We start from the raw sequence: 24628 nt of genomic DNA, 5'->3' as shown, positions 1-24628 counted from the left end.
CTGGTGTTATATGGAAATCACTGACAGAGTTAAAGAGTACCTGTCATCAAACCATATTTTCTAAACTAACTCAGATTATATTCCCTAACACCCCTCCTGCCCTTAAAAAAAATTCTGAGCTTTAAAAAGCTCTGTACCATACCTTTCCCCTTGCTCACATTGTGAGAGCTCCCGGCAGGAGAAAGTGGGCGTTCCACAGCAGACGCAACATCACTGAAGCCTGCGAAAGCTGTGCCTCACCATGCCCCACACGCATTTCCTGAGTTTTGTCTCATGCCAGGCTGGGAGGAGACTAAATTAACTGTTTGGCTTGTGGCAGGGAACAGAGCAGAGCCATCTAGTGGCTGTTTTTTCAATCACATTAAAAACATATAAAGGTTGAGAATTTTAACATTCACATGTTAATAGCAAAGGGTCTTATAATTACATAAGGAACATTATATTAAAAGTTTAGTTTGGTGACAGGTACTCTTTAAAGAGTGACTCAAGGTAGAAACAATCATACACCGTAATACAAACTGTTGGTGCATTATTATGGTACTATAATACCTTACCGCACAGTGGCCTACAGTATATACAGTCATGGCCATAAATGTTGGCACCCCTTCAATTTTTTAAGAAAATGAAGTATTTCTCACAGAAAAGGATTGCAGTAACACATGTTTTGCTATACACATGTTTATTCCCTTTATGTGTATTGGAACTAAACCAAAAGAAGAGAGGAAAAAAAGCAAATTGGACATAATGTCACACCAAACTCCAAAAATGGTCTGGACAAAATTATTGGCACCCTTTAAAAATAGTGGAAAAATAAGATTGTTTCAAGCAGTGATGCTCCTTTAAACTCATTTGGGCAAGTAACAAGTATGGGCAATATAAAAATTACACCTGAAAGCAGATTTAAAAGGAGAGAAGTTCACTTAGTCTTTGCATTGTGTGTCTGTGTGCCACACTAAGCATGAACAACAGAAAGAGGAGAAGAGAACTGTCTGAGGAGTTGAGAACCAAAATTGTGGAAAAATATCAACAATCTCAAGGTTACAAGTCCATCTCCAGAGATCTAGATTTGCCTTTGTCCACAGTGCGCAACATTATCAAGAAGTTTGCAACCCATGGCACTGTAGCTAATCTCCCTGGGTGTGGACGGAAGAGAAAAATTTATGAAAGGTGTCAATGCAGGATAGACCGGATGGTGGATAAGCAACCCCAAACAAGTTCCAAAGATATTCAAGCTGTCCTACAGGCTCAGGGAGCATCAGTGTCAGGGCAAACTATCCATCGACATTTAAATGAAATGAAAAGCTATGGCAGGAGACCCAGGAGGACCCCACTTCTGACACAAAGACATAAAAAAGCAAGACTACATTTTGCCAAAATGAACTTAAGTAAGCCAAAATCCTTCTGGGAAAACTTCTTGTGGACAGATGAGACCAAGATAGAGCTTTTTGGTAAAGCACATCATTCTACTGTTTACCGAAAACGGAATGAGGCCTACAAAGAAAAGAACACAGTACCAACAGTGAAATATGGTGGAGGTTCAATGATGTTTTGGGGTTGTTTTGCTGCCTCTGGTACTGGGGGCCTTGATTGTGTGCAAGGCCTCATGAAATCTGAGGATTACCAACAGATTTTGGGTCGCACTTTACAGCCCAGTGTCAGAAAGTTGGGTTTGCGTCCGAAATCTTGGGTCTTCCAGCAGGACAATGACCCCAAACATACGTCAAAAAGCACCCAGAAATGGATGACAACAAAAAGCTGGAGAGTTCTGAAGTGGCCAGCAATGAGCCCAGATCTAAATCGAGGAGAGATCTTACAATTGCTGTTGGGAAAAGGCGCCCTTCCAATAAGAGAGACCTGGAACAGTTTGCAAAGGAAGAGTGGTCCAACATTCCGGCTGAGAGGTGTAAGAAGCTTATTGATGATTATAGGAAGCGACTGATTTCAGTTATTTTTTCCAAAGGTTGTGCAACCAAATATTAAGTTGTGGGTGCCAATAATTTTGTCCAGCCCATTTTTGGAGTTTGGTGTGACATTATGTCTAATTTGCTTTTTTACCTCCCTGTTTTGGTTTAGTTCCGATAAATACAAAGGGAATAAACATGTGTATAACAAAACGTGTTACTGCAAACCTTTTCTGTGAGAAATACATAATTTTCTTGAAAAATTTCTGGGGTGCCAACATTTACGGCCATGACTGTAACCATGTCCACATAACAAGCATAAAATATGTGTTTAAATAAGCTTATTACAGGTGTTTGAAGGACTTTCAATAGAGAATTTGCCATCTGTTTTTGCAGGTATGAGCTGCAGATAGCTGTTATTAAAGCAAATTGTACCTTTCCAGGAGCTGATGGTGGTTGCCAGAGTTATAAAATTGCTGGTTTTTTTCTGAGCCAAGAAGAGGGGGCTGAGGTACTCAAGTGCCACAGCCTAGTAAGCCTTTTAACCTTTCCTTAGTGATTAACAAAGTTTTGTACATAAGTCAAGGAGGGACTATGAGGTGAGGGCGAGGCAGGAGGTTTGCCGGATTGCGGCACTTGTGTGGCACTTCCAACATGGCTGTGCCCTAGCCACAGACCCAGAGGTGTCACTTAGAGCTTCTGGGCCCTAATGCAAAACCTGTATCATTGGTCCCACCCCACATTTCCCATTTATGGTCCTCCCATAATTTAGAGAAGCCATTGGGATCATCAGGCAGCAGTGATTGGATGCCACTGTCATGGCTACACTGTTGAACTGGCCTTTTTCACCTAACCAAGAGCCAGTATTGATAGGAAATCACTGTAACACTTTTTGAAAGCTACTGCTCATATCTGGTAAACAAAAACTGAGTAATTCCCAAGATGTTCTTGTAAGGAATCTTTTCTCAGCTATGCCTGTGGCCCTTTACCTCTTCTTACAATGAATGGTTTAGACCCTTTAATGTAGGATTTTTTCTGGTTCATGACGAAAGGCAGTTGTGGATTCAATGAATCGGCTGTAAAGATTTTTCATATGACTCCAACTGAGACCAGAACCCTTCATTTGGTTCTATAGATGGCCGTACTGCTTTAACCATCTGCAAGAGAAAATATAGTACATTAACATTAGATTCCTAGGAGTGTACTACACACTTGTCATATAAATACTATTATAAGACTATAATGATTCTGAATATTCAAATGTTTTTGAATATTCCTTAAACTAAACTAGAATCATGGACAACCCATATATTATTATACAAGGGTATTACTATTTATGCAGACAAATCCCTAGTTTTAGATTTCAATGGGTTTCAAGTTAAAGGGGTACTCCACTGCTCAGCGTTTGGAAAAAAAAAAACAGTTCTGAACGCTGGAGCTGACGCCCCCTCCCATAGACTAGCATTGGGGGGGGGGCGGGGCTATCATGTCACAAGCTCCCGGCGCCAAATGCTGAGCAGCGGAGTACTCCTTTAAGCCATTATTGTAAAAGAAGAGTCGTGCTAAGTCCAGAATCAGATAACATTGATCTTGAATCAGGTCAGATAGATATTATGTGATGCAACCACGGAGTCTACTCACAGCAATGGCCTCTCATCTCTTCACAGATAAAAATGAGACTGCTATGCCTGAAAGTAGGGCTGGGCGGTATGACCAAATCTGCGTATCACGGTATTTTTGTAACTTTCGTCGGTTCCACGGTATTTCCCCCCCCCCCAAATTAATTATCAGCCCAGCGCTGCGCTATTCTGCCCCCCCCCCAACAAAAAATAATTATCATCCCAGCGCTGCCCCCATCGGGGTAAATACTCACATGTCACCCGCTGCCCTCCTTGTGCTGTTTGTTGCCACCGCCGGCGCAGACACAAGGTAAACAAAATAAACTCATGCATGTTCCGACGTTGGCCTTACGCTAGGGACGGGAACGTTGGACAGCCGTCAGCCTATCACCAGCCGCAGCGATGTTCCGCCTCGGCTGCTGATAGGCTGAGCTCACTGTCATGTAAGAAGCTCTGGGCGGAAGCAGGTGAGGCCGGTACCGGACCAACGGGAGGTGGATTAAAGTTTATTTTGTTTATTTTTTGCAGCCCGGGCATAGGGATACCACACAATAGAGAGCAGTGGTCCTCAACCTGCCGACCTCCAGATGTTGCAAAACTACAACTCCCAGCATGCCCGGACAGCCAACGGCTGTCCGGGCATGCTGAGAGTTGTAGTTTTGCAACATCTGGAGGTCGGCAGGTTGAAGACCACTGGTATAGAGTGTCAGCGCCGGCGGCCGCAACAGACATGAGGATGAGGAGGGCAGCGCATGCGGGTGACATATCAGTATTTACCCCCATGGGGACAGCGCTGGGCTGATAATTAATTGGGGGGCAGAACAGCGCTCGCGGTGACTTGTGATTAGTTCCCCGATGTGGGGACAGCGCAGCGCTGCGCTCATTCATTCCTGAGGGGGAGGGGCCCAACCAGTATTGCGGTATGGGTTAAAATTCATATCGTGCAGCACAAAAATGCCGGTATTCGGTATGAACCGGTATACCGCCCAGCCCTACCTGAAAGGCTTCCTTAAGGGACATATTCCAGTGTTTTATCAGGTAGGCAATACAGATTGTGGCAGATCGACTTCGTCCATGTTTGCAGTAGACCAGGCACTTTCCACCACTTTTTATAGTCCCGTCTATCAGCTCCACACACTGTTCAAAATACTTGGAGAGGTCCTGCAGCGGATGGTCAAACACAGGGATACGCAAGGTCTGGACATTAAAGTCTGGGAATGGCTGTCTTCTGGAAACGTTGATGCAGCAAGTCACTCCTTCTGCTAAAAGAAGATCCTTCTTGCAGGCAGTTCTAGCATTGCTGATCAGCAAGGAATCTGTCACTTTAAAAAGTTCTGACATGTCCCGAGGATTGTCTGGTGCAGGTCACAGAAAGAACGATAGATTAAAATAATTTTTTTTTAAATATGCAGTTACAAGAATATCAAAAGAAAATTTCTCCTTGGTCCTGCAAATGCACCACTGACTTGGCTATCTCCTGGGCGAGTTTTCATGGGATATTTTAAGTTCCTGACCTCTGCTATGGAACAGAAGCTACTTGATAAAAATAGACAGCAGGACATCACTTCAATAAGAAACCCTAGTCTACACACAAGTAACATAGTGCCAGCACTACAGGACACTCTCAAGTTGGTGTTAACACAATCGTCTAGAAATCTGAATTGTAAATTCACATGATTTGATACAGAATGTTAGAAGATAGTAGTGTGGTAGCCCTTGGGGGGTGTATGGTAGTTGGGGTGTTGTTGCAGTAAACGAGGGGTTAATGTTAACCCTATAGTTTGTGACGCCAGGCTGAGGGCTAGTATGCTGAGGTAATTCTCCGGCCTATCGCCACCCTTCCCAGTAACGATAGGTGCATAAACAAAATGACCGAAGGTCCACAAGATACTTGAACTTGAACAAACTTTACTGAAAGGCTTGCGGTATATCCAATGCACAATAATGACCAGTCTCAGGAATACAGTCTCTATATAGTGTAATGACTGACCGTTGTTGCGGACTTTGACTTTTAGATACAGTCTCTGAATTTAGGGTAATTATTGCAGATCCGTCCAGATTTAGGGGATAGATAAGGTCCGGTGATCCTGCAGAGTGCTTAGGGATTGATACACTCTCAATTTAGAATCAATCAGCTGTTGCCGCAAGGCTCAGGCCTAACTCACTGCGGGAGATTGCTGTATAGATCCTTCCTCGTCAGGAGCGCAGGAGCAAAGAGGAAGAGCAATGGCCGCCGCTCCCTTATATGGGCAGGGGCAGGGCCGTTTTGGATTGGTCCCAGTAACTGTCAATCACCGTTACAAGGAGTGATGGTTAGCATACGTCACAGGGACCTCCAAAGGTCCTAAAGCGAAAACCATAGTTTTTCCGATCACGTGACCCGCAGGGCCTACTACGCTGTATACAGGTAATTAACTATTTATAGACATTTATACAATCATATTTACATGCATCCTAAATAAACTATTAGCTCAATAACTATCTAGATGAGAGGTGACCAGGGGTGAACTAGACAATGGGGACCCCGACGTCCTAGGGACTCTGGCTAAGGGGACCCACACACAAGGTACCGGATAGGATACGGTACCGGGACACCACAGTAGGGATGTGCAAAAATCTTCATCTTTATTAGTAAAAAGCCAGCATTACAGGAAGAAAAGTGATGCGTTTAAAGTGCCAATCTGCACCCTTAATCATACATAAAATAAATCATTAAACAGTACACATATATAATAACGTAGGGTCAGCCCACTCCAGGTGGACTGGACCAGGGTGGACCTCACGTTTTAACCTTCACATTATAAAACTTTAATACAACAGGATTATTGCATATATCTTGTTACTTAACCTGTTGGGGTACTGGTACTTAAGGACGAAGGGCGTATCCATACGCCCGTGGGAATTTCGGTCCCCGCCGCGCGCCAGGCGGGGACCGGACCGGGGTGACTGCTGATATCTATCATTAGGCACCCTGTGCAAATGCCCAGGGGGGTCATTAGACCCCCCCCATGTCGGCGATCGGCGCAAATCGCAAGTGAATTCACACTTGCGATTTGCGTTGATTCCGGGTCATTACGGGCCTATGGTGACCCGGTATATAAGGGGGATCGCGGTTGTCTAAGACACCCACGATCCCCCTGAAGCGATAGGAGTGAGGTGGCAGGGGTGCCACCCCTCCTATCCCTGCTATTGGTGGTCTAGACGCGACCACCAATAGCAGATCGGGGGCAGGGGGCTTTACTTTCGTTTTCCCCGTCCTGCCCACCCACAATAGGCGGGCCAGAACGGGGAAAACGAAGAGGACCGGGCGCCGATGTCCACTTACCCGTCCGGAGGCTGCGGGCGACGGTGATCGGCGTGCGGCAGAAGAGGACGGCTCCCTGGATGCGACGGAAGCCAGTGAGTTGCCTAGCAACATCTAGAGGGCTACAGTCTGAGACCACTATAGTGGTCTCTAGACTGTAGCCCTCCAGATATTGCAAAACTACAACTCCCAGCATGCCCAGACAGCTGTTTGCTGTGTGGGCATGCTGGGATTTGTAGTTTTGCAACAGCTGGAGGTCTACAGTTTAGAGACCACTGCACAGTGATCTCTATACTGCCCTCTAGATCATGCAAAACTACAAATCCTAGCTTGCCCTCAGCTGTTTGCTGTCTGGGCATGCAGGGAGTTGTAGTTTTGCAACATCTGGAGGTCCACAGTTTTGAGATCACTGTTCAGTGGTCTCTAAATTGTAGCACTCCAGATGTTGCAAAACTGCAAATCGCAGCATGCCCACACAGCAAACAGCTGTCTCGGCATGCTGGGAGTTGTAGTTGCGTACCTCCAGCTGTTGCATAACTACATCTCCCAGCATGCCCTTCGGCGATCAGTACATGCTGGGAATTGTAGTTTTGCAACAGCTGGAGGCACACTGGTTGGAAAACCTTCAGTTAGGTTCTAACTGAAGGTTTTCCAATCAGTGTGCCTCCAGCTGTTGTAAAACTATAACTCCCAGCATGCACGGTCTGTCAGTACATGCTGGGAGTTGTAGTTTTGCAACAGCTGGAGGCACACTGGTTGGAAAATACTGAGTTAGGTAACAGAACCTAACAGAAGGTTTTCCAACCAGTGTGCCTCCAGCTGTTGCAAAACTACAACTCCCAGCATGCACGATCTGTCAGTACATGCTGGGAGTTGTAGTTTTGCAACAGCTGGAGGCACACTGGTTGGAAAATACTGCATTAGGTAACAGAACCTAACTGAAGGTTTTCCAACCAATGTGCCTCCAGCTGTTGCAAAACTACAACTCCCAGCATGCATGGTCTGTCAGTACATGCTGGGAGTTGTAGTTTTGAAACAGCTGGAGGTTTGCCCCCCCCCCCCCCCAATGTGAATGTACAGGGTACATTCACATAGGCGGGTTTACAGTAAGTTTCCTGCTTCAAGTATGAGCTGCGGCAAATTTTTCGCCGCAGCGCAAATTCCTAGCGGGAAACTCACTGTAACCCGCCAGTGTGAATGTACACTAAAAACACTACACTACACTAACACCTAATAAAGAGTAAAACACTACATATACACCCCCTTACACTGTCCCCCCAATAAAAATGAAAAACGTATTGTACGGCAGTGTTTCCAAAACGGAGCCTCCACCTGTTGCAAAACAACAACTCCACGCATTTCTGGACAGCCACTGACTGTCCAGGCATGCTGGGAGTTTAGCAACAGCTGGAGGCACCCTGTTTGGGAATCACTGGTGTAGAATACCCCTATGTCCACCCCTATGCAATCCCTAATTTAGTCCTGAAATGCGCATGGCGCTCTCTCACTTCGGAGCCCTGTCGTATTTCAAGGAAACCGTTTAGGGCCACATATGGGGTATCTCCGTACTCGGGAGAAATTACACTACAAATTTTGGGGGGGCTTTTTCTCCTTTTACCCCTTATGAAAAGTAAAAGTTGGGGTCTACACCAGCCTGTTGGTGTAAAAAAAAAATTTTTTTACACTAACATGCTGGTGTTGCCCTTTACTTTTTATTTTCACAAGAGGTAAAAGGAAAAAAAGACCCCCAAAATTTGTAACGCAATTTCTCCTGAGTACGGAAATACCCCATATGTGGGCGCAAAAGGATCTGTGGGCGCATAACAAGGCTCAAGAGTGAGAGCGCACTATGTTTATTGAGGCCTAAATTGGTGATTTGCACAGGGGTGGCTGATTTTACAGCGGTTCTGACATAAACCCAAAAAAATAAATACCCACATGTGACCCCATTTTGGAAACTATACCCCTCACGGAATGTAACAAGGGTTACAGTGAGCATTTACGCCCCACAGGTGTCTGACAGATTTTTGGAACAGTGGTCAGTGAAAATGAAAAATTAAATTTTTTTGTTTGCACAGCCCACTGTTCCAAAGATCTGTCAAACGCCAGTAGGGTGTAAATGCTCACTGTACCCCTTATTACATTCCGTGAGGGGTGTAGTTTTCAAAATGGGGTCACACGTGGGGGGGGGGGGTCCACTGTTCTGGCACCACGGGGGGCTTTGTAAATGCACATGGCCCCCGACTTCCATTCCAAACAAATTATCTCTCTAAAAGCTCAATGGTGCTCCTTCTCTTCTGAGCATTGTAGTTCGCTCGCAGTGCACTTGACGTCCAAACATGGGGTATTTCCACACTCAGAAAAAATGGGGTTACAAATTTTGGGGGGCATTTTCTCCTATTACCCCTTGTAAAAAAGTAAAATTTGGGGAAAAACCAGCATTTTAGTGAAAAAATATTTTTTTTCATTTACACATCCGACTTTAACAAAAAGTTTTCAAACACCTGTGGGGTGTTAAGGCTCACCGTACCCCTTGTTACGTTCCTTGAGGGGTGTAGTTTCCATAATAGGGTGCGATGTGGGGGGGGGGTTGCTGTCCTGGCACCATAGGGGCTTCCTAAATGTGACATGCCCCCCAAAAACCATTTCAGAAAAACCCACTCTCCAAAGTCCCATTGTTGCTCCTTCCCTTCTGAGCCCTCTACTGCGCCTGCCGAACACTTGACATACACATATGAGGTATTTTCTTACTCGAGAGAAATTTGGTTACAAATTTTGAGAGGATTTTTTTCCTTTTACCCCTTGTAAAAATTCTGAAACTGGGTCTACGAGAACATGCGAGTGTGTAAAAAATGAAGATTTTGAATTTTCTCCTTCACTTTGCTGCTATTCCTGTGAAACACCTAAAGGGTTAACACGCTTACTGAATGTCATTTTGAATACTTTGAGGGGTGCAGAAGACCCTTCAAATCCACTTCAAACCTGAACTGGTCCCTGAAAAATTCAGATTTTGAAAATTTTGCGAAAAATTGGAAAATTGCTGCTGAACTTTGAAGCCCTCTGATGTCTTCCAAAAGTAAAAACTTGCCAACTTTATGATGGAAACATAAAGTAGACATATTGTATATGTGAATCAATATATCATTTATTTGGAATGTCAATTTTCCTTACAAGCAGAGAGCATCCTTAGGGTCATAATGGGCTCCGTCCCCAAGGGGTTAAAAAAACCAGCATGTCAATGTATATGATGAAAGTAATAGTTAATAGAGAGGAAACTGTGACATGCAGTATTAAGATGAGGTTAAATCTTGGGGAAAGTGAGGGCTTTTGTCGGCCGTTATCTGGACAGGGCACAACGGGTACCCGATGGAGCCCATTATAATCAATGGGGTCCTTTGGGCGGCCGTTGCTTTGTAGCGGGAGAAAAAGATGGCGCTTGCAGTATTTTTTCTCCCGCTATTCTCCCTGGGTTCCTGATGGCTGTCACATTACCGTGTGACAACAGTAGTGTGAAAGTAGCCTTAGATACACTAGCCAAGTAAATAGTTTTACTGATAATAGGCTTAGATTCTAAAGATAAGCAGATAGTATCACTCATAATAGGCTTACATACACAGGCTGAGAAAGTAGTATCACTCATGATAGCCTTAGGGCTCGTTCACACTACCGTTAATTATGCCCGTTATGCTTTTCCCATCATGAACTCCTGATAACGGGTCCTAAAGGATCCCATTCATTTCAGTGGGTTCCTTGGGTTCATTTTATCAGTAACTGTCAGTTACTGGTTTTGTCCGTCATTGTGACGGGAGAAAAGACGGTGCTTGCACTAATTTTTTCCCCATCAAAAATAACGGACGAATAACGGCAATTAAAAATGTAACCCATTATGCTCTGTTACTTTCATATTTTGTTATGATCCGTTATTGCTACTGAGCATGCTCAGTAAAGTCTCACAACCGGGGGGTTAAATTTAATGGACAATATCGGTTATTAACGGATGAAATAACTGACAGTAATGGATGCAATATGTCCGTTAAAATACCAGACATCTATCAATCGTTGTGATCCGTTATGAACAGTTTTGTAATCTGTTTTTGCATGATCCATTATTGCATAATAACGGATCTATAAAGTACTCCTAACAGTAGTGTGAACCCAGCTTTAGATACACTGGCTAACCAGATAGTATTACTAATAGTCTTAGATACACTGGCAGAGCGTATAGTTTCCATCATGATAGGCTTAGATACACTAGCTTAGTAGATAGTATCTCTCATAATAGGCTTAGATACACTGGTTAATCAGATAGTATTACTAATAGTCTTAGCTACACTAGCAGAGTGTATAGTTTCCATCATGATAGGGTTGGATACACCAGCTTAGTATAGTATCACTCATAATAAGCTTAGATACACTGGCAGAGCATATAGTTTCCGTCATGATAGGCTTAGATACACTAGCTTAGTAGATAGTATCACTCATAATAGGCTTAGATACTGTCAGGCCCAAGGCCTGATTATTAAAATCCTATATGTGTATTATAATTATAACTGTGTGATGTATTATCCAAGCCATGGGTGAGAGGTCATTCAGACTGTGTTTTTGTGTATTGCATTTTATTGGGGGTCTAGCTGTTTGTTTGCATCTCCTTTGAAGTCAAAGGCTTTTTTGAAGTCATGCACTCTGGTCCCATCATATAATCAAACAGATAAGGGGGCCAGGAAGAGAGAAAACCCCCTGGTGGGATCAGAGGGGAGGGAGAAATGGAGTCTCCCTTCCAAAAGGGCAGATATATAATATTTAACAATGCTAGACTCAGGGTGTTCAATGCTGTGCAACAAGCTGACAAGACCATCCTAAGAACAGCTGGAACTCACTCTCATGGACTGCTATATCATCATGCTGTAAAAACTTCCTCTTTTGTTTTCTGAACTTGCCTTGCTAAACTCTTTTATATATTTTTGTACCTGTATGTCATTTGTTTCTGTATTTTTATATATTTAGCACCGTGATACCTTTTATCAGATTAAATGTTTAATCAATCAGCTCTAGTCTTTGATCTCTAAATATATGAGCTCACCTTTCTGAAGGCAGCTCTGGTAAAACACGTTTATCTAAGGGTTAATTTGGTGACTTGCTGGGACTAGTAGTGGATACCCAGAGGTCTGGCAGCTTTAACCCTTGCACCATCACACTCTCTCTAGCGTCTTGGCTGGACCGATAGGGTGTGATCGTGACAACTGGTGGCAGTGTCGGGATATATTTAGAGATTTTTTTGCACTGGAGCTAATGTCTCAAGAAAAGGACATCCCTACTGCAGGAAAGAACAAGGAACAACTTATTGCTGATCTTGTGGAGTATGATGCCCGTGCAGAAGAGCTGAGTGACATGAGACAAAGTCCTACAGCTGGAACTGCCATCCAAGGACTGATATCTCCTGGGGAATACAACATTACTCCCCATCAGGACAGTACTCCACATGAGGCCTTGGACTCTTATATGCGGACTGCCTTACAACACCTTGGGAATGTGGATGCCAATATGAAACTCCAACTGCTTCTCCAGTACCAAAATCCTGAGAGAGAGGCACAAGCGGCAGAGAGAGAGGCCCAGGCACAAGCGGCAGAAAGAGAGGCCCAGGCACAAGTGGCAGAAAGAGAGGCCCAGGCACGAGCCGCAGAAAGAGAGGCCAAGACACAAGCTGCAGAAAGAGAGGCGGCAGAAAGAGAGGCCCAGCAAAGGCATGAACTGGAGGTTCTGAGGCTGAGAGGGTATGCTTCATCTGCACAGAGTGATGTGCAGGATCAAGGAGACCACAAACCCCGCTTGGAACATTTCCCCATGTTGGAGAAAGCTGGTGATCTGGATGTGTTCCTGAGGGGATTTGAAAAGGTTTGCCGGCAGTTCCATCTACCTCAGGAACAGTGCGGATGATATCTAACCCCACGGTTGCGAGGGAAAGCTCTGGATGTGTTTGCTTCGCTTCCCTCTGAGAGTGACCAGAACTATGAGGCAATAAAATCTGCCCTGCTCAAAAGTTTTAATCTGACTCCAGAGACTTATTGGAAAAAGTTTCGGACTTTGCAACAAAGCACCACAGAAAGCTGCACTCAACATGCAGGTCAGCTAAGGACTGCATTCAGGCTATGGACTGGGGGCCTACAAGTCACTACCTATGAGGCCCTGGAGGACTTGATGGTCCTGGATCAGTTTCTCCAAACACGGAGCTTTGAAGCCAGAGAGTGGATTTTTGACCGCAAGCCCAAGACAGCCATGGAAGCAGCAGAACTAGGAGATGACTTTGCCAACAACCGGGAGCCAGCAGCAAAGCGTGGATCTGAACAAGCTGGAGCAAGTACCTGGAGGGGTGCCACACAACCACAAAGCACCACCAGATCAGCCGGGAAATTCTTGCCATCATTCCCAAAAGCAACAGGAGCCACATTGGGTCAGGGGGACACCCGCCGATGTTACAGATGCAACAATATTGGGCACCTGAGTGCCACTTGCCCCAACAAAAAGAATTCTCCACCAGTAGCTGGAGGACACACAGACGTTCTTCTGGTGTCCGGAGCGGGGGAGAAAAGAGCGGATAACCTGCAGAGTGTAACTGTGGGTGACCGGGTGACAGTGGGTTTGCGAGATTCTGGAGCCCCCTTTACTTTGGTGCGGCCTGAAGTGGTGGATACAGAGGACATCATCCCTGGAAGAATCATGGCTTTAAAAGGAATTGGAGGTGTGAGGCCTGCTGTGCCCATAGCCCGTGTGTACCTGGATTGGGGTACAGGCAAAGGTTTGCGGGAGGTGGGGGTCTCTGAGGACATCCCTGTTAATGTTCTGCTGGGGAATGATTTGGGTCGGATGCTCTGTCATTATGCTCCAGAGGACACCGGATGGGCTAGGAGAGAGCCCTGTTCATTCTGAGGTACTGTGCGAGACTTTGGGAGACACTGCAAGATGTGGTAACTGGGAGGAAGTGCAGGGGATTGATAAATGTTTACCTGTGACTGAACCAGTAATGTTTTCCAAAAGTGAAATGGGGTGTATTGTAAAATGTGGTGACAATGCATTGCCAATGCCAAAACCTAGTGGAGATGGACTAGGGGGAGGGGTTGGTGTGCCCCTGGTGACATGTAAGGGACCAGCAGTGAGTGATATGTCCCAATCCTGTGAGCCTAAGGAGGAGGAGGGAAGGAGTGATAGCCCTGTGTATGATGCCTCTATTATGTCTGGAACTGAGAGAGAGGAAGGTAAACCCCAGGGAGGCATACCAATGGTGGCAGTGGTGACGCGTCAGCAGCGTGCCAGGGCTGCAGCTTTAAAAAGAAGGGAGGATGGTTGTCACGATGCCGGCTGGCAGGTAGTGGATCCTCTGTGCCAGAGAGGGATTGGCGTGGACCGTGCTAGTGGATCGGTTCTAAGTCACTACTGGTTTTCACCAGAGCCCGCCGCAAAGCGGGATGGTCTTGCTGCGGCGGTAGTGACCAGGTCGTATCCACTAGCAACGGCTCACCTCTCTGGCTGCTGAAGATAGGCGCGGTACAAGGGAGTAGACAGAAGCAAGGTCGGACGTAGCAGAAGGTCGGGGCAGGCAGCAAGGATCGTAGTCAGGGGCAACGGCAGGAGGTCTGGAACACAGGCTAGGAACACACAAGGAAACGCTTTCACTGGCACGATGGCAACAAGATCCGGCAAGGGAGTGCAGGGGAAGTGAGGTGATATAGGGAAGTGCACAGGTGAACACACTAATTGGAATCACTGCGCCAATCAGCGTCGCAGTGGCCCTTTAAATCGCAAAGACCCGGCGCGCGCGCGCCCTAGGGAGCGGGGCCGCGCGCGCCGGGACAGGACCGAGGGAGAGCGAGTCAGGTACGGGAGCCGGGGTGCGCATCGCGAGCGGGCGCTACCCGCATCGCGAATCGCATCCCGGCTGGAAGCGGAATCGCAGCGCCCCGGGTCAGTGGATCTGACCGGAGCGCTGCAGTGGGGAGAGTGTAGCGAGCGCTCCGGGGAGGAGCGGGGACCCGGAGCGCTCGGCGTAACAGTACCCCCCCCCTTGGGTCTCCCCCTCTTCTTAGAGCCTGAGAACCTGAGGAGCAGACTTTTGTCTAGGATGTTGTCCTCAGGTTCCCAGGATCTCTCTTCTGGACCACAACCCTCCCAATCCACTAAAAAAAAGGTTTTCCCTCTGACCTTTTTAGAAGCTAGGATCTCTTTGACGGAGAAGATGTCCGAGGAGCCGGAAACAGGAGTGGGAGGAACAGATTTGGGAGAGAAACGGTTGATGATGAGTGGTTTAAGAAGAGAAACGTGAAAGGCATTAGGGATACGAAGAGAAGGAGGAAGAAGAAGTTTGTAAGAGACAGGATTAATCTGACACAAAATTTTGAAAGGACCAAGATAGCGTGGTCCCAACTTGTAGCTAGGGACACGGAAGCGGACATATTTAGCGGAGAGCCATACCTTGTCTCCAGGGGAAAAAATGGGAGGAGCTCTTCTTTTCTTATCCGCGAACTTCTTCATGCGTGATGAAGCCTGTAAGAGAGAATTTTGGGTCTCTCTCCATATGATGGAAAGGTCACGAGAAATTTCATCCACAGCGGGCAGACCAGAGGGCAAGGGGGTAGGGAGGGGGGGAAGAGGGTGACGGCCGTACACCACGAAAAATGGGGATTTGGAGGAAGATTCAGAGACTCTGAAGTTATACGAGAATTCGGCCCATGGAAGGAGATCTGCCCAGTCATCCTGGCGGGAGGAAACAAAATGTTGTAAATAATCACCCAAGACCTGGTTAATTCTTTCTACTTGTCCATTGGATTGGGGATGATATGCAGAAGAAAAATTTAATTTAATCTTGAGTTGTTTACAGAGAGCCCTCCAGAATTTAGACACGAATTGGACGCCTCTATCCGAGACGATCTGCGTAGGCAACCCGTGAAGACGAAAAATGTGTACAAAAAATTGTTTAGCCAACTGAGGCGCTGAAGGAAGACCAGGAAGAGGGATGAAATGTGCCATTTTGGAGAATCGATCAACGACCACCCAAATAACAGTGTTGCCACGGGAAGGGGGTAAATCAGTAATAAAATCCATACCAATCAGAGACCAAGGCTGTTCGGGGACAGGCAGGGGATGAAGAAAACCAGCGGGCTTCTGGCGAGGAGTCTTATCCCGGGCACAGATAGTGCAGGCTCGCACAAAGTCCACAACATCCGTCTCCAGAGTCGGCCACCAATAGAAGCGGGAGATGAGTTGCACAGATTTCTTGATGCCCACATGACCTGCGAGATGGGAGGAGTGACCCCATTTGAGGATTCCGAGGCGTTGGCGTGGAGAAACAAAGGTCTTTCCTGGAGGAGTTTGCCTGATGGAGGCTGGAGAAGTGAAGATCAGGCAGTCAGGTGGAATGATGTGTTGCGGAGAGAGTTCAACTTCTGAGGCATCCGAGGAACGAGAGAGAGCATCGGCCCTAATGTTCTTATCGGCAGGCCGAAAGTGAATTTCAAAATTAAATCGGGCAAAGAACAGAGACCACCGGGCCTGGCGAGGATTCAGCCGTTGGGCAGACTGGAGGTAGGAGAGGTTCTTGTGATCGGTGTAAATAATAACTGGAAATCTTGATCCCTCCAGCAGATGCCTCCATTCCTCAAGTGCTAATTTGATGGCTAGAAGCTCTCGATCCCCGATGGAGTAGTTCCTCTCCGCCGGAGAGAAGGTCCTAGAAAAAAAACCACAAGTGACAGCATGCCCGGAAGAATTTTTTTGTAGAAGAACAGCTCCAGCTCCCACTGAGGAGGCATCAACCTCCAATAGGAAGGGTTTGGAAGGGTCAGGTCTGGAGAGCACGGGAGCCGAAGAAAAGGCAGACTTGAGTCGTTTAAAGGCGTCTTCCGCTTGAGGAGGCCAAGACTTGGGATCGGCATTTTTTTTGGTTAAAGCCACGATAGGAGCCACAACGGTAGAAAAATGTGGAATAAATTGCCTGTAATAATTGGCGAACCCCAAAAAGCATTGGATAGCACGGAGTCCGGAGGGGCGTGGCCAATCTAAGACGGCAGAGAGTTTGTCTGGATCCATTTGTAGTCCCTGGCCAGAGACCAAGTATCCTAGAAAAGGAAGAGATTGGCATTCAAACAGACATTTCTCAATTTTGGCATAGAGTTGATTGTCACGAAGTCTCTGAAGAACCATACGGACATGCTGGCGGTGTTCTTCTAGATTGGCAGAAAAAATTAGGATATCGTCCAGATATACAACAACACAGGAGTATAAAAGATCACGAAAAATTTCATTAACAAAGTCTTGGAAGACAGCAGGGGCGTTGCACAGGCCAAAGGGCATGACCAGATACTCAAAGTGTCCATCTCTGGTGTTAAATGCCGTTTTCCACTCATCCCCCTCTCTGATGCGGATGAGGTTATAAGCACCTCTTAAGTCCAGTTTAGTAAAGATGTGGGCACCTTGGAGGCGATCAAAGAGTTCAGAGATGAGGGGTAGGGGGTAGCGGTTCTTAACCGTGATTTTATTAAGACCGCGGTAGTCAATGCAAGGACGTAGGGAGCCATCTTTTTTGGACACAAAGAAAAATCCGGCTCCGGCAGGAGAGGAGGATTTACGGATAAAGCCCTTTTTTAAATTTTCCTGGACGTATTCAGACATGGCAAGAGTCTCTGGGGCAGAGAGAGGATAAATTCTGCCCCGGGGTGGAGTAGTGCCCGGGAGGAGGTCGATAGGACAATCATAAGGCCTGTGAGGAGGTAGAGTCTCAGCTTGTTTTTTGCAGAAAACATCCGCGAAGTCCATATAGGCCTTAGGGAGACCGGTTACTGGAGGAACCACAGAGTCACGGCAAGGGTTACTGGGAACCGGTTTTAGACAGTCCTTGGAACAAGAGGGCCCCCAACTCTTGATCTCCCCAGTGGACCAATCCAGGGTTGGGGAATGAAGTTGAAGCCAGGGAAGTCCAAGGAGAATTTCCGAAGTGCAATTGGGGAGGACCAAAAGTTCAATCCTCTCGTGATGAGGTCCGATGCTCATTAGAAGGGGCTCCGTGCGGAAACGTATGGTACAGTCCAATCTTTCATTGTTTACACAATTGATGTAAAGGGGTCTGGCGAGACTGGTCACTGGGATGTTGAACCTGTTGACGAGAGAGGCCAAAATAAAATTTCCTGCAGATCCAGAGTCCAAGAAGGCCACAGTAGAGAAGGAGAAGGCAGAGGCAGACATCCGCACAGGCACAGTAAGACGTGGAGAAGCAGAGTAGACATCAAGGACTGTCTCACCCTTGTGCGGAGTCAGCGTACGTCTTTCCAGGCGGGGAGGACGGATAGGACAATCCCTCAGGAAGTGTTCGGTACTAGCACAGTACAGGCAGAGGTTCTCCATGCGGCGTCGTGTCCTCTCTTGAGGTGTCAGGCGAGACCGGTCGACCTGCATAGCCTCCACGGCGGGAGGCACAGGAACGGATTGCAGGGGACCAGAGGAGAGAGGAGCCGAGGAGAAGAAACGCCTCGTGCGAACAGAGTCCATATCTTGGCGGAGCTCCTGACGCCTTTCGGAAAAACGCATGTCAATGCGAGTGGCTAGGTGAATGAGTTCATGTAGATTAGCAGGAATTTCTCGTGCGGCCAGAACATCTTTAATGTTGCTGGATAGGCCTTTTTTAAAGGTCGCGCAGAGGGCCTCATTATTCCAGGATAATTCTGAAGCAAGAGTACGGAATTGTACGGCATACTCGCCAACGGAAGAATTACCCTGGACCAGGTTCAACAGGGCAGTCTCAGCAGAAGAGGCTCGGGCAGGTTCCTCAAAGACACTTCGGATTTCCGAGAAGAAGGAGTGTACAGAGGCAGTGACGGGGTCATTGCGGTCCCAGAGCGGTGTGGCCCAAGACAGGGCTTTTCCAGACAGAAGGCTGACTACGAAAGCCACCTTAGACCTTTCAGTGGGAAACTGGTCCGACATCATCTCCAGATGCAGGGAACATTGGGAAAGAAAGCCACGGCAAAACTTAGAGTCCCCATCAAATTTATCCGGCAAGGATAGGCGTAGACCAGGAGCGGCCACTCGCTGCGGAGGAGGTGCAGGAGCTGGCGGAGGAGATGACTGCTGAAGCTGTGGTAGTAACTGCTGTAGCATAACGGTCAGTTGAGACAGCTGTTGGCCTTGTTGCGCTATCTGTTGTGACTGCTGGGCGACCACCGTGGTGAGGTCAGCGACAACTGGCAGAGGAACTTCAGCGGGATCCATGGCCGGATCTACTGTCACGATGCCGGCTGGCAGGTAGTGGATCCTCTGTGCCAGAGAGGGATTGGCGTGGACCGTGCTAGTGGATCGGTTCTAAGTCACTACTGGTTTTCACCAGAGCCCGCCGCAAAGCGGGATGGTCTTGCTGCGGCGGTAGTGACCAGGTCGTATCCACTAGCAACGGCTCACCTCTCTGGCTGCTGAAGATAGGCGCGGTACAAGGGAGTAGACAGAAGCAAGGTCGGACGTAGCAGAAGGTCGGGGCAGGCAGCAAGGATCGTAGTCAGGGGCAACGGCAGGAGGTCTGGAACACAGGCTAGGAACACACAAGGAAACGCTTTCACTGGCACGATGGCAACAAGATCCGGCAAGGGAGTGCAGGGGAAGTGAGGTGATATAGGGAAGTGCACAGGTGAACACACTAATTGGAATCACTGCGCCAATCAGCGGCGCAGTGGCCCTTTAAATCGCAAAGACCCGGCGCGCGCGCGCCCTAGGGAGCGGGGCCGCGCGCGCCGGGACAGGACCGAGGGAGAGCGAGTCAGGTACGGGAGCCGGGGTGCGCATCGCGAGCGGGCGCTACCCGCATCGCGAATCGCATCCCGGCTGGAAGCGGAATCGCAGCGCCCCGGGTCAGTGGATCTGACCGGAGCGCTGCAGTGGGGAGAGTGTAGCGAGCGCTCCGGGGAGGAGCGGGGACCCGGAGCGCTCGGCGTAACAATGGTGATGCAAGGGGCAAGCTGTGTGACATGCAAGCCAAAGCAGAGGAAGGTGGAGATGCTAGTTCACCTGGGGGAAATGTGCTCCCTGATGCCACAAGATGGGGTGAGGGAAATGAGCATTTCCGGGAAGCTCTGCGCAGTGACCCTTCCCTTGAAGGGCTGAGACAATGTGCTGAACATACAGGTGTTGACACAGATGGGCATCGGGTATATTGGGAAAATGATATCTTGTACTGGGAGTCCCTTTCCAAAGGCATGCTAGGGGCCCTGGAGAGAGAAAGGCAGTTAGTGGTTCCTAGGCAGTACAGGAAAGAGCTGCTGAGGTTGGCCCATGAGATCCCCCTGGCAGGACATTTGGGAGTGGCCTATGCGGACATAGAGAAGGAATGTCTAGCTGTGGTCTGGGCTTTGCAAAAATTACAGCCATACCTGTATGGCAGGGATTTTACTGTCATAACTGATCACAACCCTCTACATTGGTTGGACAGAGTGTCCGGTAACAATGGCACCTTGAAACAAATGCTAAAAACATTTGTAGAATTGGAGGGCGGAGACTGGGAAAAGTAATTACCGTATTTTTCGCCATATAAGACGCTCCGGATTTTAAAGGAGGAAAATCTAGAAAAAAAAGATTCTGAACCAAATACTGTAGTAAAATATTTTATATCAGTATAGTTCCCTCCCAATAGTTGGCAGTATAGTTCCCCCACAATAGTTGGCAGTATAGTTCCCCCACAATGGTAGGCAGCTCCTCCCCCCTCCCCCCCACAATGGTTGGCAGTATAGTTCCCCCACAATAGTTGGCAGTATAGTTCCCCCACAATCGTAGGCAGCTCCCCCCCCCCCCAATGGTTGGCAGTATAGTTCCCCCACAATAGTTGGCAGTATAGTTCCTCCACAATGATAGGCAGCTCCCCCCCCCAATGGTTGGCAGTATAGTTCCCCCACAATAGTTGGCAGTATAGTTCCCCCACAATAGTTGGCAGTATAGTTCCCCCACAGTGGTTGGCAGTATAGTTCCCCCACAATGGTTGGCAGTATAGTTCCCCCACAATGGTTGGCAGTATAGTTCCCCCACAATGGTAGGCACTGGCAGCTCCCCCCCACAATAGTTGGCAGTATAGTTCCCCCACAATGGTTGGCAGTATAGTTCCCCCACAATGGTTGGCAGTATAGTTCCCCCACAATGGTAGGCACTGGCAGCTCCCCCCCACAATAGTTGGCAGTATAGTTCCCCCACAATGGTTGGCAGTATAGTTCCCCCACAATGGTTGGCAGTATAGTTCCCCCACAATGGTTGGCAGTATAGTTCCCCCACAATGGTTGGCAGTATAGTTCCCCCATAATGCTAGGCAGCTCCCCCTCGCCCACAATAGTTGGCAGTATAGTTCCCCCACAATGGTAAGCAGCTCCCCCCCACAGATATACAGCTTCCAGCCATATACAGTGTATGGCTGGAGGCTGTATGTCTGTGTGCTGCCCCCACAGTGTTCCGGTCACCACTCCTCTGGCCCGGTGTCACAATCTACTGCTATGGCCTATGGACCATAGCAGTAGGTGCCGGGACCGGAGGAGCGGTGCCTGGAACACTGAAGATTGCGCGCCGCCGGTCACTCACCAGGCCCCGGTCGGCGCGCGTCTTCCTCCGGTCCTCCTGTGCCTCTATGGTTGTACGCACGTTGGGATGTCACTGACGTCCCGTGCGTACAACCATAGAGTGGCGGAGGATCGCAGGAAGACCGCAGGAGGACCGGAGGAGGGCGCGCATCGGCCGGGGAATGGTAAGTGACCCGAGGACATCCTTATGTCCCGAAAAGATTTTTCAGGACATAGGGATGTCCGGCATAGGAAAACCTATGATTTTATCTGCCCGGGCCGGCTCCTGTGTGTGGCTGCAGGCGGGGGCCAGCCAGAGCAGGTAAAAACTAATACTGTATACTAAAAACCAGGGGGCCTCCAGCTGTTGTGAAACTACAACTACCAGCATGCCTAGACAGCCTTTGCCGGTCCGGGCATGCTGGGAGTTGTAGTTTCAGAACAGCTGAAGGCACCCTGGTTTTTAGTATACAGTTATTAGTAATTAACCTGCCCGGCGCCCGGAACTGTATGTTCCAGGCGTAGGGCAATAAACATAGCCGGTGTGAGGGGAAAAATTCACCGGCGGTCATGAGGCTGCTGCGGGTGGGGAGCGGGTAGTCAGCGCTGTACCGCAGCCTCTGTACTTACCGCTGACTTCCCGCTCTCGCCCGCAGCAGCCTCGGGCGTATATTCGCCGTATAAGAAGCACCAACTTTCCCCCCCACGTTTTGGGGAAGAAAAAGTGCGTCTTATACGGCGAAAAATACGGTACCCCATCTGTTATTTGCTTACAGGGAGGTACCCCAAGAGCCTACAGTTTTCTCGCCCTTTCAGTTATTGTATGGTAACAAAGTGCGGGGACCCCGAGATTTAGTAAGGGAAGAATGGGAAGGGGGGCTACCTGCCCCTGAGACTTCTGTGGTAGAGTATGTTCTGAGATTCAGGGACAGGATGCAGACATTGACTGGGCTGGTACATGACAACCTCATAGCAGCATAGTCCAGGCAGAAGTACTGGTACGATCGCAATGCAAGGGACCTGGTCTATGAAGTGGGACAGAAGGAAATGGTTCTGAATCCCATCAGACAGAATAAGTTGCAGGCTGCCTGGGAGGGTCCCTTTACCATTCTGCAGCGCCTAGAACCTACCACGTATGTAGTAGCCCTTGATGAGAAAGGTCAGAGGCAGAGACAGTACCACATTAATATGCCATACTATGACCCTTAGAAGGTGGTACCCAGTGTATGTAGTGCACCAGAGGAAGGGCTGGGTAGTGATCCCCTACTGGACCTAGTGGAGGAAGCTAAGAGCCAGGGATACCTTCAGGATGTAGAGATCAATCCACAGCTCTCAGAGGAAAGGAGGAGGCAGCTTAATCAGGTACTAGGCCCCTTCAGTGCCACCTTTGCCTGGGAATGCAGGGCCTGTGGTGTCAAGAAAAAAAAAATAGATGGTTAAGGGAGACAGAGCTATCAGCCTGGAGAGGCAAGATTTCTCTGTCCCCATCTTAAGGGGAAGGTGTCAGGCCCAAGGCCTGATTATTAAAATCCTATATGTGTATTATAATTATAACTGTGTGATGTATTATCCAAGACATGGGTGAGAGGTCATTCAGACTGTGGGTTTGTGTATTGCATTTTATTGGGGGTCTGGCTGTTTGTTTACATCTCCTTTGAAGTCAAAGGTTTTTTTGAAGTCATGCACTCTGGTCCCATCATATAATCAAACAGATAAGGGGCCAGGAAGAGAGAAGACCCCCTGGTGGGATCAGAGGGGGGGAATGGAGTCTCCCTACCAAAAAGGCAGATATATAATATTTAACAATGCTAGACTCAGTGTGTTCAAGGCTGTGCCACAAGCTGACAAGACCATCCTAAGAACAGCTGGAACTCACTCTCATGGACTGTAAGAACTTCATCTTTTGTTTTCTAAACTTGCCTTGCAAAACTCTTTTATATATTTTTGTACCTGTATGTCATTTGTTTCTGTATTTTTATATATTTAGCACCGTGATACCTTTTATCAGATTCAATGTTTAATTAATCAGCCTGGTCTTTTATCCCTAAATATATGAGCTCACCTTTCTGAAGGCAGCTCTGGTAAAACACGTTTATCTAAGGGTTAATTTGGTGACTTGCTGGGACTAGTAGTGGATACCCAGAGGTCTGGCGGCTTTAACCCTTGCACCATCACACTCTCTCTAGCGTCTTGGCTGGACCGATAGGGTGTGATCGTGACAGATACACTGGCTAAGCAGATAGTATTACCAATAGTCTTAGATACACTGGCAGAGCGCATAGTTTCCATCATGATAGGCTTAGATACACTAGCTTAGTAGATAGTATCACTTATAATAGGCTTAGATACATTGGCTAAGCATATAGTATTACTCATGCTGGCTTATATACAGTGTATACTCATGATAGGCTTAGATACACTGGCAGAGCGGATAGTATCACTAATGATAGGCTTAGATACACTGGCAGAGCGGATAGTATCACTAATTATAGGCTTAGTTACACTGGCAGAGCGGATAGTATCACTAATGATAGGCTTAGATACACTGACAGAGCAGATAGTATCACTAATGATAGGCTTAGTTACACTGGCAGAGCGGATAGTATCACTAATGATAGGCTTAGATACACTGACAGAGCGGATAGTATCACTGATGATAGGCTTAGATACACTGGCAGAGGAGATAGTATCACTAATGATAGGCTTAGATACAATGGCAGAACGGATAGCATCACTGATGATAGGCTGAGATACACTGGCAGAGGAGATAGTATCACTAATGATAGGCTTATATACACTGGCAGAGCGGATAGTATCACTGATGATAGGCTTAGATACACTGGCAGAGCGGATAGTATCACTAATGATAGGCTTAGATACACTGGCTAAACGGTGCAGTAATACATAAATAGGTCCGGTACATGGTATTTTCTTTCTTTAGAGACCAAAGATGGAGTGTCTTTCAGAAAGTCTCCATTTTACATATAGGCGGCACCTATAAATAAACCTGACGTATTTTAACCCCCTCATCACAAGGGACACGACATAATGTCCAAGCACTTGGCAGTCATGGCAACCAGGTTTATTGGCAAACACAATGACACCAGTGGCTGAGCTCGGCTTAGTAAACGCACTAATAATCGCTGAAACCAGCACAATGATACAAAAGCCGCCTCAAAAGACCGGACGCCGTGACCTGAACAAACATGGCCGCGCCGCGACCCCATACGTCACTGC

General features: G+C 47.6%; 1 protein-coding gene across 1 annotated transcript; it reads right to left on the bottom strand.

Annotated features, from left to right (window-relative positions):
- Positions 1–2236: 2236 nt before the first annotated feature.
- Positions 2237–24603, bottom strand: DUSP28 (dual specificity phosphatase 28). The gene is made up of 3 exons (XM_056564567.1): positions 24526–24603; positions 4517–4875; positions 2237–3058 (listed from the first exon to the last, which is right to left on the bottom strand). Exons 2-3 carry the CDS (start codon positions 4859–4861, stop codon positions 2966–2968), a joined length of 438 nt encoding a protein of 145 aa, XP_056420542.1. The 5' UTR covers positions 4862–4875; positions 24526–24603; the 3' UTR covers positions 2237–2965.
- Between the last annotated feature and the right edge of the window lie 25 nt (positions 24604–24628).

Source organism: Hyla sarda, chromosome 3 (assembly GCF_029499605.1).
Source record: "Hyla sarda isolate aHylSar1 chromosome 3, aHylSar1.hap1, whole genome shotgun sequence".
In the NCBI taxonomy this organism is placed as follows: Eukaryota; Metazoa; Chordata; class Amphibia; order Anura; family Hylidae; genus Hyla; species Hyla sarda.
This window is presented reverse-complemented; position numbering and strand designations above follow the sequence as displayed.